Here is a 14285-nt window from a genome sequence, read left to right as displayed (position 1 = left end):
CCTGGGTTACTCCGCTGACATGTGCTTTGATTTGCTACGACTTCATTTGCAATTCTCTCCATTTACTTCCTTCACCCAGGCTTGAATATTCTAGCCTTCTGTCCATCCCTTCATCTTTTTACTTAATGCTGGCCTTCAGCTGCCTCAGCAATATCTTCTGAAACATCGTCCCTTGTTATTATTTCTTTTCAATTTTACCAAGCTCGGAGCCCATCTCCCCAGCTTTAATCACACCGCGTGGTGGTGCTTGCTTTGCATTGTGAAGCTCTCCTGGATTTGGGGTTTGCAGCAGAGAATTGTGCAGTATTTAACAATAGGTTTGGTTGGTCTTTGGGGGAGAGATGATTTTGATCGAGGGCAGGAGTTGTATTTGCATTGTGTGTGGAGATGAACAGCAACAAGAGCGAAGTTGCTTTTCCCTGTACAAAATGACTTTGTAAATCTCCTGTTCTTGCTTGTAAACTCTTCCCCTCTCCTAGCCCTTGGCACTGCTCAGGATATCTGCAACATTAAAAGTATTATGTAAATACATGCAGTTATTGTTGTTGAAGCAGCTAGGATTTAAGGAGATTAGAATAATTGCCCCATGCACAGAGTTCGTGAGCATCCCTGAGCAAGGTTTCTTCATTGTTTTTTAACATTTACCTTCACTGTTTGCATATAAATAATGTCAGATTCTAGAAGCTTCTCATAAGATTGGATGGATTCCTGTACATTTTAAAACAACATAATAATTTTGGCAAATGTGTAATGGATTCTTAATTACTTTAATTAATTCTAAATCCATTCGTTTTTCAAAACCAGTATTCACCAATGCCCCAGAAGGATTTGAAAGACATTAAGTAAATACAAACTCTGCCTCTTCTTACATAAATCTGATTGATGATCCCATGGAGTCTGCTTCTTTCTTTCAAATACATGTGGTGATTTTTAAATTTTATTTCAAGTCTGTTTTCTTTTGTCGTTGCTATGTTAACACCAGAAGTTAATGCCATAATTCAGTCTGAAAATGGTATCTAAGCCATGACTCTACCTGGGCCTCTAAGATTCCACTCACGTTCTAGTGTTTTAAATAGGTCTGTGAAAAGAAGATCTCTCTGTTTGAAACTAGTGAGCTGTGGGAATCTACAGCTACACATCCATGTTCTTAGTCTAGACTGATCAGATTTTCAATTAGAGTTTTGTCTCACAGTGACAGTTATCGTCTCAATCCCTTTTCACCCTAGTATTGTTTTTTAAAATCTCCTCTTAATGCAGGTATGTATTTCTGAAAATCAATGTCACTTTGGAGTAAACAATTTTGATATCAGATTTAGTCACTCAAGTGCCTGTTGTATACTTGCATTCCTGAAGTTATATCTTTTAACCCCCAGCTTAACATTTCATATCTTGTCCTGATGTTATTAGAACAGTGTTTACTTTTGCTTCCTGGGTAATTATTTTTATCAAAGCAATCAGGCGACGCAGAGACAATTATTTTGAAAGCTGAGTTTCTGCAATCCACAGCCTTTGAAACAAAAGCATGTTTGCTTCAAATGTTTATAAAGTGGAATGTAAGTTTTATCACAACTGCAATTAAAGTATGCGGCAGAAACAGACCATACTGGCCTTTCTCACGTCTTTCTCTCTGCAGCTGGGAGACATCAGGAGCTGTCATTGGCACAGAGTGCGGCGAGGTGGAATCAGGCTCCTCTCTTGTCTTTCTCGATGAAGGCAGTCGTGTTGCCTGCACGCCATCTCTGGACACAACCAATGGTGGAAACCTCAGGTTTTACTTCAGCATGGGTGAGTTGTAAACCACAGAGCACAACGCTCGTATCTATTGACTCAAAATGCTAATTTGCTAAGTGTTAAATATTTTAACAGTTTGAGTCTAACCTTGCCTGACATTGTGACTTGGCTACCTTTGAGAAGATGAAAAAAGTTTGTCTGACTGCCCAATTCAAATCACCCATATTTAGCATGTCAACATCCATTTAAGTTGCACCTTTACATGTGTATGAAGGGATTCCAGAGCTGACTTAAAGTATCAGAAATATGTCCACTGTTGTTGGTTATTGGGCAATACTCACCACTCCACAACATAAGCAGTAGCAAACACTCTTCCAAAAAGAATATCCAAGGCAAGTCCTTAAACTTCTTAAAAAAAAAAGATCATGGTGATCAGTTTTAGTTTTGTTTCATTTCTGAACATCCCTCTTCTCCGGATAAGACATGCATTGGCAAAAGGCCGAAGGGCCTCTTAACATGCGATATGACTCTATAAGCACAATTTTTTTAGACCATGATCATTTCAATGTGCCTGATAGGGATTTGGCTTTGACTGAACTTCCAATTCCAACCTGTGCCGTGTGCTGTCAGACATCCAAACATTTCCTTTCAAGAACATCCTATTGTTGATGTGTTTTCTTTGTAGCTATTATAACATCAAACTGATGGGGCAACTATTTGTAATTATGAAACATGGCAAATTAAAAAAAGAATCCAGTGATGGAACATTAGCTCATAGAGTGTTGTGTCTAAAGATACAGAGTTTGATGACAGCCATAGAAAATAATGCTCCATCTCTCTCCCTCAGGGGCTGGTTCTTGCAGTCCTGGAGAATCACATGAAAACGATGTCATACTCTATGCCATTGTTGAGGGCAGAAGGGAACATATTTTGGACTTGCTACCTTTTTCATCTTATAGGGTAAGTAGATTCAGTGCATCTACTTAAAATGGTCAGCATCAGTCACCAATGTTTTAATACTGCAGTTCTGGAGACCCATGAGCACTATAAATCTGAGGTTGTACAAAAGAATGAATGCAAAAGAAATAGCATCTCCACTCCCTTTATGTGAGTGCAAGAGGCTTGCCGGTGAAGTACAGATTCAACCTCCATCTAACGCTTTGCTAAGTTACCAGTCATCTCCACTTGCTCACAGTGGAATAGCAGCTGGAAGAAAATTACCTCGTACCCCAACACCACAAACCTGCCTGGAGAAGCGACAGGTCAAGGGGACAGTTGTCCCACTGTCACAACCACCTGATGTCAACTGGGCCAGGATGCGGCAGCAGACTGCCTTTTTATTAACAGGAAAAATATAATTAAAAAAATTAATGGGATTAAACTGAGATCCAAACATTTGATGCCATCTTAGTTGATGAAAATAAGATCAGATAATTAGTTGAGAGTGCCCTTAAGCAAATCATGGTTAAATAAATATAATTTCCTGTCACATTTTGGAAATTATGCAGTCAAAGGTCACAGTTTATTAGTATATCTCTATTTTTCCCAAGCTGCGTGTTTGAACTCAGGCATGGTGGAAGGTTTGCCCTTTGCTTTGTTTCATCAGTGACCCGCGCAACAAGGACCCCGTCACTGTTTCTAATATCACATTTTATCTGCAGATGAGTTGTTCTTGACTGATTTAATTGTGTTTGGAACCATGGCAATGTTCACTGCACATTAGATGCGTCTTCCCAGCTTATTCACACCCCGTACCTACAAATGAGCTTTGGGAGACCGGCAGGAAGGATTTCCCTAATGATGCAGACGACTGTTCAATGGTACTTTATGGTCACATGTACCTAAGTACAGTGAAATGCACATGTACCGAAGTAGAGTGAAATGCTCTTTTTTTGCATACAGTTCAGTGACAATCCTACCATACACCGGGCACAATCATACCAAGTACAAGACTGTAAGATAGTAGACCACACTGAGTCGGTACACAAGAGTCGCCATGGTTTAGGCACGATTTGTACCCCTTCAAGTCCAAAATTAAAAAAAAATGTTGTCTTAACTTGGCCATAGAAGCCCGTTGTCCTGGTGGTGGCACTGGGTCAAAGTTACAAACATTGTCTTGGCCAGGCCATGTGTCAATGTCCTCTACCGATGCTCCATGCTGCTGCAGGCCATGTCGGCTGCATGCACTCTACCGCGGAGCGGAGCCCAATCTAATGGAGCCCCAGGCTGCAGCAGGGCCTCCAGTGGCCACTAGTGGAACTTTGCCACAGCGAACCCAAGAGGAATACATTCCAGTTGACTTGTTGATGCTCATTTTGTGATTTTTAATGAGAAACTCACCATCTAGGCCACCAGCAGTGTCTTTGTTTAAATCGTCAATAGCAATTAAAACCTCATCTGCAATAAAATCTTTTAAAAGGATATGAATATTAGCCCGAGATTGGTTGTTAATTATTAAGAATGGCAAAATAAGATTTAAAATCTCCCTTCAGATTATCTATTCCCACGGGACAACCCACCGCTGTGGCGTGTTCTGCTGTGGGAGAACTCAGCTTCTGGCCTCATTTCCGACTTGTGAACTGTTTGTGTTATCAGGAATAGCACTCTGCTGCACCCTGGAAAGGATCTGTAATGTGTTTAAAATGAAGAAGTAGACAAGAACTATGTTTTAATCTCCAAGCTTTCTTTTGCAGAAAGCAGGTCTGGTTTCTGTTGCGATCACACCAGAACTGCAGACAGCAGCTGCAAGGTTCTGCTTGAGACAGAAGAGTCACCATGGGCTGAACAGGAACGTCTGGGCTGTGGACTACTTCCACATTCTACCTGTGATGCCACCAGCACCTTCTCATCTCGCAGAATTCTCCATCAACATGGGCTGTGGATCTCATCAACCAGGCAACAGGTAAAGTACAGCATCTGCTGGTCAGCTTCTCACATTCTGGACAATATGCGCTCTGACCTTGGCCAGGGATCGTGTATGCAGGAACACAATATGATGGGGTTAGGAAGAGTGCTTATTAAAGGGCCTGTCCCACTTTGGTGACTTTTTCTGCGATAGCCGGCGCCAGTCACTATCGTGGCATGACGCCGAGAAATCGGCCCCCTACGACATTGTCCACGACAGGCCACCACCTAGTCGACGTCAAGCTATAACAAGCTACGTCAACTGGCGTCCCAATTCTTCGGGACACGCGACGTCAACCCACGACAACATCCACGACAGCCTACGACGATATAGACGACAGCCTACGACAACCGAAGTCAGCCTATGTCAGTCCGCGACAAGCTACGACTCTGAGGGCGTCAACTGAAGACAGGTGGAGCGGTGCACTTTTTTGCAAATGACGCAACGTGACTCTCGTGACACCGATACTGCCGCCGATTGACGTAGCATGACATAGGCACCCGGCGACAGCCAACGTCAGATGGTGTCAATCTGGCGACAGCCTACGACAACCTACGACAGCACCTACGCCAGGAGAAGTCACTCAACGTTAAGCTAACTGTCGCCGAGAGGTTTTGAACATTTCAAAACCAAGCGGCAACAAGAAAAAGGCCATGACACTTGAGGCAACAGCTCACGACGATACAGGCGTCACACCGCGTCACCCCGCGACCATGTGGCGACAGCCTATGTTCCGGCTGTCATCGAAAAAGTCGCCTAAGTGGGACAGGCCCTTAAGAGATTCCCACCTCCTTAAGCCTAGTAATCCACTGATGCATTCCTTAAAATCTCTCAAACACTGCTGGATTAGTAGATAAAGGAATCTTTGATCTTCCTGATCCTTCAGAAATCCAACTCATTCCCTTAAAGATCAATCCCCTTTCTCTTCTAATGGTCTGGACAATCTTCAATCTTCCAACAATCTTCACATCTGGTCACACTTGGTTCCATTGAGGTCTCAGAAGACCTCCTAGATTTTATAGTTGGAAGTCATGTCTCCCGTAGCTACATGTGTTTCTGTTAGATGGTTCTAAGTGAAGGAAAATTATGATTTAAAAAAAATAATTAAATGTTTCTGTGCCAACAGCATCAGTTTGGGGTTTTCAACCAACCGTGGCCGTTCATGGTCCCTGCTGCACATGGAGTGTTTGCCTGATCTCTGTGCCGGCCCACACTACCCCCACAGCTCTGTCTACTCTTCTGAAAATTACAGTGGGTACGGATCTAACCAATCTTCCAATGTTATTGCTGAATAAAATCATTGTACTTCTAAATGACTGTTTTCCAATGTAGAATGACCAGGGGCTGAAAAATGTTTACATTGAAGCCAAGACCAGAATTTAGTCTGAAAATTGGATTAGAAATTCAATTGAAAATGAGATTTTCCGCTGTCAATGGAAACATCATATTCATTAAACATTCTCAGCAGTGTGAACAAATTGCACACACAAACATATACAAAGGCATGGTCAACATCGGCCACTCAACCCCCTGAGCCTACTCCATTGAATTATAACATCATGCTGATCAGATTGTAATATAATCTCTGCAATACCATCTATCCATCGTAACCTTACACTTTCTTGAAAGTATACTCCAACAGCTGTGAACCTCCTTCCTTCCTCATCTCCATTTGTTGTGGTGTCAGGGTCATAGAAACATAGAAAATAGGTGCAGGAGTAGACCATTCGACCCTTCGAGCCTGCACTGCCATTCAGTATGATCATGGCTGATCATCCAACTCAGTATCCTGTACCTGCATTCTCTCCATACCCCCTGATCCCTTTAGCCACAAGGGCCACATCTAACTCCCTCTTAAATATAGCCAATGAACTGGCCTCAACTACCTTCTGTGGCAGAGAATTCCAGAGATTCACCACTCTCTGTGTGAAAAATGTTTTTCTCATCTCGGTCCTAAAAGATTTCCCCCTTATCCTTAAACTGTGACCCCTTGTTCTGGACTTCCCCAACATCGGGAACAATCTTCCTGTCATACTAATATAATCTGAGAGGGACCATCCTCGGGAACTTGATCAGAACGCTGGCTGCTTATCCAGCAAGGAGGGAGTTCACCTATTCCAAGTACGTCGAAATCAACATAAACTGAGGAATTTGTTGATCTTGAAAATACCATTTGAATAATCAAATGTTGTCCTTTGTTGAAGGTGGAGTCGCATAACCATTCCTCTCCCATACGCAGCGCTTACCACTGGTACCAGGTTTCGCTGGAGTCAGATGGGCTCCTCAGCAGGGAACATGTGGGCGATTGACAATGGTTTGTAATGTTACATTCTTCAGTAAACACACCATGATCAGCGACTTCTCTTTGCCAGTTTCATTTGTTTCATTTGTTTTTTCTGATGTATTTTGTTAAATTCCTGGAAAACTCTGCCATGATGTGAAGTGACTAATGAGGGATGGCGAAGAGCTACCTCTGATGTCCTATTGCGATCCTGTTGAAGGTTACATAAAGTGCCCCTTGTGTGACGCTGAACCTTCAGCAAAAAGCATATCCTATATATGGTCTCCATCATTTGGCAGTGAGGATAAGATGATTCCAAGAGAATAAGTGAGTTCGGTATTCCAAAAAACGCAAGGAATCATGGGATTTGTCAAAGGTCATTCGCGATAAAGAAAATGCGAATGAAGCGCTGGCTGTATAAACTGTGTATAAATTCTTATCTTTATTCCTAATTTATGTGCAAAAATATATTTAATCTGAGGAACGGGAGTGCCAGGTACCAACAGTGAGAGAGAGGGGGCAGATGCGAGTGGGAGACGGGGAGAGACTGGACCGGCGGAGAGACATTCTCGGCTGTTGCGTACACAGACCCGTGCCTCATCCGCAGCCAGGATCGAACACGGGCGCCACAAGCGCTGCCGAACTACCACTGGACCGTCCCCGTCCCCATCCCCCCCCCCCCTCTCCCCCTCCCCGACTGTCCCATCCCAGCCCTGGGGGCATGCAGAGACGTCCGTGGTGACCCCTGACCGACGGGACACCGGGCTGGAACTGCGGCTGCCCCAGGCCCACAGCCAGCGCGGAGAAGAAGCGTTGACCCCACCTCGACTCCGCCTGCCCCGCCGGGCCATATACGACAGCCCCGGACCGACGGGACACCGGCCCTGAGCAGCGGTGGCCCCAGTCGCGCAACTAGCGCGGCGAAGAAGCGCCAACTCCAGCCCAACCCCGCTCCAATTCCCGAGGAACCCGCACCCCCAGTCCCACCCAGCGGCCACTGGCCAACCCCCCCCCGGCGCCATCGAAAGCCGAGCATCAGCCATCAACGTGGACACACACAAAATGCTACAGCAACTCAGTGGGACGGGCAGCATCCCCGGAGAAAAGGAATGGGTGACGTTTCGGGTCGAGCCCCTTCTCCAGAGATGTTGCCTGACCCGCCGAGCCATCGCAGCACCCATGTGCATCCCCGCCGATGACCGGCGCTCGGTCCGCGCTGGCACCAAGGGGGCCAACCGACAGCCACTGGACAAGGCAAGAGGCGCAGCCGACGGTCCCCGGCCCGCCAAGGATCGAAACGTTTCGGGTCGAAACGTTGCCTATTTTCTTCGCTCTATAGATGCTGCCTCACCCGCTATTTTCTCCAGCATTTTTGTCTACCTTCGAAAGTTTAACCAGCCTGTTCAAATCCAATGTGAACTTTCCAACCTACCCTCCACACTGCACATTCTCCTCATTTCCTTCTATCCAAGAAGGTTGTTTAGATTGGAATGTAAGGGCTGTTTCAAATTGGTTGACCACATAACTTGTAATTTGTGTCAATCAATATCGAATTTGAATAGCTTTCTTGCTTTTTCTAGGCCGGTGCTGCATTGAGTCAATAATTTAAATAGATACAATTGTGGATTTGTGCAGCCTGCAGTACACTGTGCTGACATATTTGACGGATAAATGTATTTATAAATCACATTGAAATTAATACGCAGGTCCGTACACACACAGTAGCTCAGCTGGCGAGAATGTTTATCCCGAATGCCCCATGACCTGGGCATGCGCTGTTGAAATACCGAACTCACTTATTGGCCCAGGTCTGCACTGTCAGCAACCACGGTCTGAATCCCATGAGCAAAGACTTTTAACTCAGACAACAACGATCTCAGATTCTGAGATGCTGTGCTCAGAACATGCTGTGTTGGTCAATTGGCAATCTTTGGATGGGCTTCACCAATGGGAGGCAGTAGAAATCTTCAGGGTGACAGGCTGGTTACTGGAGAAAATCACAAGTTAAAGAGAAGCCTGACAATTACATTCCCAATCAAGCTGCGAATGGTGGCAGATAAGATTGACAGCAACCAAATCATTGTGCACTCTTCCATTGCTAAATTCTTGATATATTTAACAAGACAGTTAGAATGAGGACAACATCTAATGCCCTTTTTATTCATGGCAATGTTAATCCTCTGTATCATAGGATTGAATGACCAGTAAGTTATTTTGTAAACTGTCTCTAACCCAAGTGGATATTACAGTGATCTAATCTGTTTATTTCTCTCCCAGTCTACATTGGTCCAGCCTGTTACAAACTGTGCTCTGGTCGAGGTCGATGTACTACTAATGGATGCAAGTAAGATAACATTTTCATTATTCTTCATTATTTCAGGTTTTTATCTGCAAGAAAGAAAACATTTTTACTGACCTATTTTCTTTGATAATTAACCTTGCCTCATTTTTCCCAATCTACCAGCACTATTGCATGTACAAGAAAACAGATGTGTTTGTTTATCTAGGATGTCACCACTAACCCAGCACAGTGGGTTTTTCAGTGAGCTTCCTAAAAATAATGTTAAGCTAATGATCCTGAATTATTTCACAAGTCACCTTTAATACATTAAAATGGTTAATCAACTTCCGAGGCAACTGCCTGAGCTAAAATTGTGTAACAAGAAATTTTAACAATATATTTAACATGAGCAGGACTCGGAAGTAAATCGGGAAGCTTGACATCTTAGTCATACAGTACAAATAACTAATGTGATTAGATAGGAGGCCTGTGAATTGGGCCAAAGCTTGTAAGTACAGATCTTTTGGAATTCCAGTAATCTCTATGTTTTGTTTGAGTAAGAACCTTGACTATTCTAAACATTGACAGTACAGGGAAAAGCCCAGGGGTTTCCTTGAACTTGGCCCGGTGCTAGATGTTCAACAGTTGGACGCAGATAACTTCACTACGGCTACCAGACCTGAGATTGGGCTGGACCTTTGAAGATTTTGGACCACTGTAGAATAGTGATGGGTGAGGATGAGACTATGTACGATAGTTTGCTGAGAGGAGAGGGAGGGGGGCAACCTAAAACATTAACTCAGTTTATCCTATCAACAGTGTTTCGTGACTTGCTGAGAGTTTCTCGCTTTTTTCTGTTTTCATTTTAGATTTCCAATTTTATGGATTTTTATTTTCTAATCTTTTACTTACTTTATTAATTTTATTGAACATGTTAAAAAATACAAACACAAATAAACTTGTAAGCAATAAAAAAAAGAAAATAAAACACAAAGGAAAACAAACAAATAAGTAACTCAAATAATACAAATAATATCGTTCATGTTCAAAGGGGGTAAGAAGAAGTTCGAAAACTTTTCTGGTCCTACCCCCTCTTATTTTCTATACATTTTCATGGAAAAACAAAGTAATGGGAACAAATGGACCCAAAATCTGTTGAACAGTCCACAAACAATAAATAACCAAACAGAAAAGAAAATTACTGGTCCAGCTCATAACCATTCAATCTTTTGTTTCTGAAGAGTGTTTTTAGTTTGAATAGAGGCTTACATTTTTTCAGCTCATCATGGCAGTTATTCCAGAGACTAACACAATGGAGTTTTGCATTAGTTCTTATTGCCGGTTTTTCGAATATATAGGTTCCTCTCAGGTTGTGTTTGCTTTCTCTCCGTTGGAACAACCCCTGGATATTACAAGGCAATTGCTGATTAGCTGCTTTGAACATAATTTGGATAGTTTTATAATCTGTCAGATCTTGAAATTTTAATGTTTTTAGTCTGATAAATAATGGTTTTGTTTATTGTCTGTAGGTGGTTTTATGTATAATTCGTATTGCTCTTTTTTGGATCTAAATGCAGAGAAGGAGAAATAGTTCAATTTATTTCTACAATTCAAGCCAATGATCTCTCATTGGAACCAGCTCTAACAAACTGAAACAATAACTGTTTGGCCCCACAGATGCTTCCTGGACTGCTGAGTGTTTCCAGTATTTTCTGTTCTCTGTCCCTTACTGATTCTTACAAATCCTACACCAGTCAACATAGAGTCTGGGTGTAAACTAGTATAGCTGATTTCCAATTCAAAGGCTCAGATTTAAGTGACCAGATTCAACCAATAGCACAGCCACTAGAAATTGCAATAATTCAAAGGAACCATTAACCCTGTTTAAGAATCGCGATAATTTAAATCTTCTTGCATATGGCGTGCACAGCCTAAAGTTGTAGATCAAGGGTAGACATCCAGGCCAGGACAGCATCAGTTACTGGGTGAATGGCTTTGATGCCACCAGGGAAAAGCCTCAGTGGGCAGTCATTCACGATGTGTGGGATGGTCAGGTCTGGATGTCCGCAGTCGCAAGCAGGGCTGTCTGTCAACCTTCACATGGTCCACCCTGTTTCGACTAATGCAATCAACCCAACGTGCACAAACAAATAATTTAAATGAACCCACATCCTATCCATTGCATGATGCTTATATTGGGAAAGCTATTTTCATTAACCATATCGATCAATAATTACTCTAAATATCAAGTAATATAATGGTGTCGTCAAAGGTTTATGGTTATTGTTTTGACTTTTTTATTTGCTTTCAGATGTGACCCAGGATTTTCAGGGCCTGGATGTGACATGGCTTCCCAAACCTACCCTACCATCATTTCTGAGAGTTTCAGCAGCTCCCGGCTCTCCTCCTACCACAATTTCCATTCAATCCGTGGTGCAGAACTTGGCTTTGGTTGTGGTGTCCTCTCTAGTGGCAAAGCTCTGGTGTTCAACAAAGAGGGAAGGCGTGAGCTCATTACTTCTTTTCTTGACAGTACTTTAGCCAGGTAAATGCACGGTATTTAACTGAAATATGACTTTAAAGGGGTTGCCCCACAGTGTACATTTACATGTATAGGAAGGAAGTAGTATCTCGACCCGAAAAGTCACCCATTCCTTCTCTACGGAGATGCTGCCTGACCCACTGAGTTACTCCAGCATTTTGAATCTACCAAGGAACTGCAGATGCTGGTTTCTACTGAAGATAGACGCAAAGTGCTGGAGTAACTCAGCGGTTCAGGAGGCATCCCTGGAGAAAAAGATGGGTAATGTTTCGGGTCGGAAGAAGGTTTCCGACTTTCTCTTTCTCCAGAGATGCTGCCTGACCTGCTGAGTTACTCCAGCACTTTGTGTCTATCTGGTGTACATTTACATGCTGTCTCCAGGTAACAAATGGATTCTGTATTTGTGGACATCCATAAGTCGATTTTGTCCATAATTCGGGAACCACACAAAAATCACTTGATATGGCAATCATAGCTCGGCAGTATTGTAATGGATGGCATCAAAAGAACATAGGACTGAAAAGGAAGAACAATTAGTGAACAGAGAGAGGAAGCTACGGTGCCCTCTATAATGTTTGGGTAAAGACCCATCATTTATTTATTTGCCTCGGTTCTCCACAATTTGAGATTTGTAATACAAAAAAAATCAAATATTGTTAAAGTGCATTTTTATACATTTTGGTTTCACCATGTTGAAATTACTGCAGTGTTTATACATAGTCCCCCTATTTCAGGGCACCATAATGTTTGAGACACAGCAATGTCATGTAAATGAAAGTAGTCATGTTTAGTATTTTGTTGCATATCCTTTGCATTCAATGACTGCTTGAAGTCTGCGATTCATGGACATCACCAGTTGCTGGGTGTCTTCTCTGGTGATGCTCTGGTGATGTATTGCAGCCATCTTTAGCTTATGCTTGTTTAGGGGGTTAGTCCCTTCAGTTTTCTCTTCAGCATATAAAAGGCATGCTCAATTGGGTTCAGATCGGGTGATTGACTTGGCCACTCAAGAATTTACCATTTTTTAGCTTTGAAAAACTCCTTTGTTGCTTTAGTAGTATGTTTGGGATCATTGTCTTGCTGTAGAATAAATGGACGGCCAATGAGTTTTGAGGCATTTCTTTGAACGAGAAGATAGGAAGTGTCTATACACTTCAGAATTCATTATGCTACTACCATCAGCAGTTGTATCATCAATGAAGATAAGTGAGCCAGTACCTTCAGCAGCCATACATGCCCAGGCTATAACAGCCCCACCACAGTGTTTCACAGATGAGGTGGTATGCTTTGGATCTTGTGCAGTTCCTTTTCTCCTCCATACTTTGCTCTTGCCATCACTCTGATATAAGTTAATCTTCGTCTCATCTGTCCACAAGACTCTTTTACCAGAACTGTTGCTTGTTTTTTAGTACTTCTTGGCAACTTGGTCCTCATGTTGATAAACAGCAATAAAAATTTCCAATGGTGATGGAAAGATTGGAGGAAAGACTAGGTGCTGAGAGCTCTCTTATACCTGCATTAAGGAGGCAATTATTACACACCTGAGCTATTACAAACACCTGTGAAGCCATGTGTCCTAAACATGATGGTGCCCTGAAGTGGGGGGACTATGTATAAACACAGCTGTAATTTCTACATGGTGAAACCAAAATGTATAAAAATGGCCTTTTATAAAATCTGACAATGTGCACTTTAACCACATGTGATTTTTTTTCTATTACAAATCACAAATTGTGGAGTACCGAGACAAATAAATAAATGATGGGTCTTTGTCCCAAACATTATGGAGAGCAACAGTGGTTCTGTAAATGTGGGAATGAAAGTATTTATGTATGCCAGACTTTAAATTTAACGTTGGAGCTTATTTCGATGGACGGGTGATAATAAGTTGGATGTTTGTAACCTTGAACTGCACATACACTGTGAGAATTATTTCACATATCATCATACACAAAATCTTCAATAGGGAGATCGTTGAGCCCAAATTAATCTGACTTTGAATTCCTGCCGGATGCAATGCTCAATTTGTTGTTAAATAGCTGGCAGACAGCGTGACAGAGTGGTGAATTTTGCACAATCTCTAAAGCCTGCTTTATGGGCTTGCTAGTAGACTGAGGATCAAGCTGCTTTAGTCTAATCCTGAGTAACGAGTATTGTTCAATTTGTTTGAAAGCCCTATTTGCCGTCCTCATGGAAATTTTCTGTCAATATCGTGTTCTTTACCTCAAGAAAGAAAAAGACTGATGAAGATCCCAGATGTCCTTCATTGAGAAGCATGCAGGGCTGGTCTAATACTGGTGAAGAGTTTTCTGTTCAACATGCTATGGAGCCTAGGGGCCCATTTACAAATATCAATACTCCCATTAAGCTCTTAAATTGCTAAAACCATTAGATTTAGAATTTATGAGTGATGGAAAGTGTTATGAGTAGAGTGTTCTGATTTAGAATTTATCCATCAATAGGAATTCAACAATTTCCAAATCTCCAGGCCCACAAAATTCAAACAGTATCAGTGCAAATAAAACTGAATTGCCTGGTTATAGGC

General features: G+C 42.4%; 1 protein-coding gene across 3 annotated transcripts in view; it reads left to right on the top strand.

Annotated features, from left to right (window-relative positions):
- reln (reelin) overlaps positions 1–14285 on the top strand; it is a 258697-nt gene that overhangs the window by 107919 nt on the left and 136493 nt on the right. For all 3 annotated transcript variants that reach the window (XM_033039883.1, XM_033039884.1, XM_033039885.1), the window contains 7 exons: positions 1634–1785; positions 2579–2691; positions 4425–4633; positions 5763–5891; positions 6841–6950; positions 9195–9261; positions 11510–11743. In XM_033039883.1, coding sequence (XP_032895774.1) covers positions 1634–1785; positions 2579–2691; positions 4425–4633; positions 5763–5891; positions 6841–6950; positions 9195–9261; positions 11510–11743 — 1014 coding nt within the window. The remainder of the gene's footprint in view (positions 1–1633; positions 1786–2578; positions 2692–4424; positions 4634–5762; positions 5892–6840; positions 6951–9194; positions 9262–11509; positions 11744–14285) is intronic.

Source organism: Amblyraja radiata, chromosome 21 (assembly GCF_010909765.2).
Source record: "Amblyraja radiata isolate CabotCenter1 chromosome 21, sAmbRad1.1.pri, whole genome shotgun sequence".
Taxonomy (NCBI): Eukaryota; Metazoa; Chordata; class Chondrichthyes; order Rajiformes; family Rajidae; genus Amblyraja; species Amblyraja radiata.
Note: the sequence above shows the minus strand (reverse complement) of the source record. Positions and strands in the feature narration are given on the sequence as shown.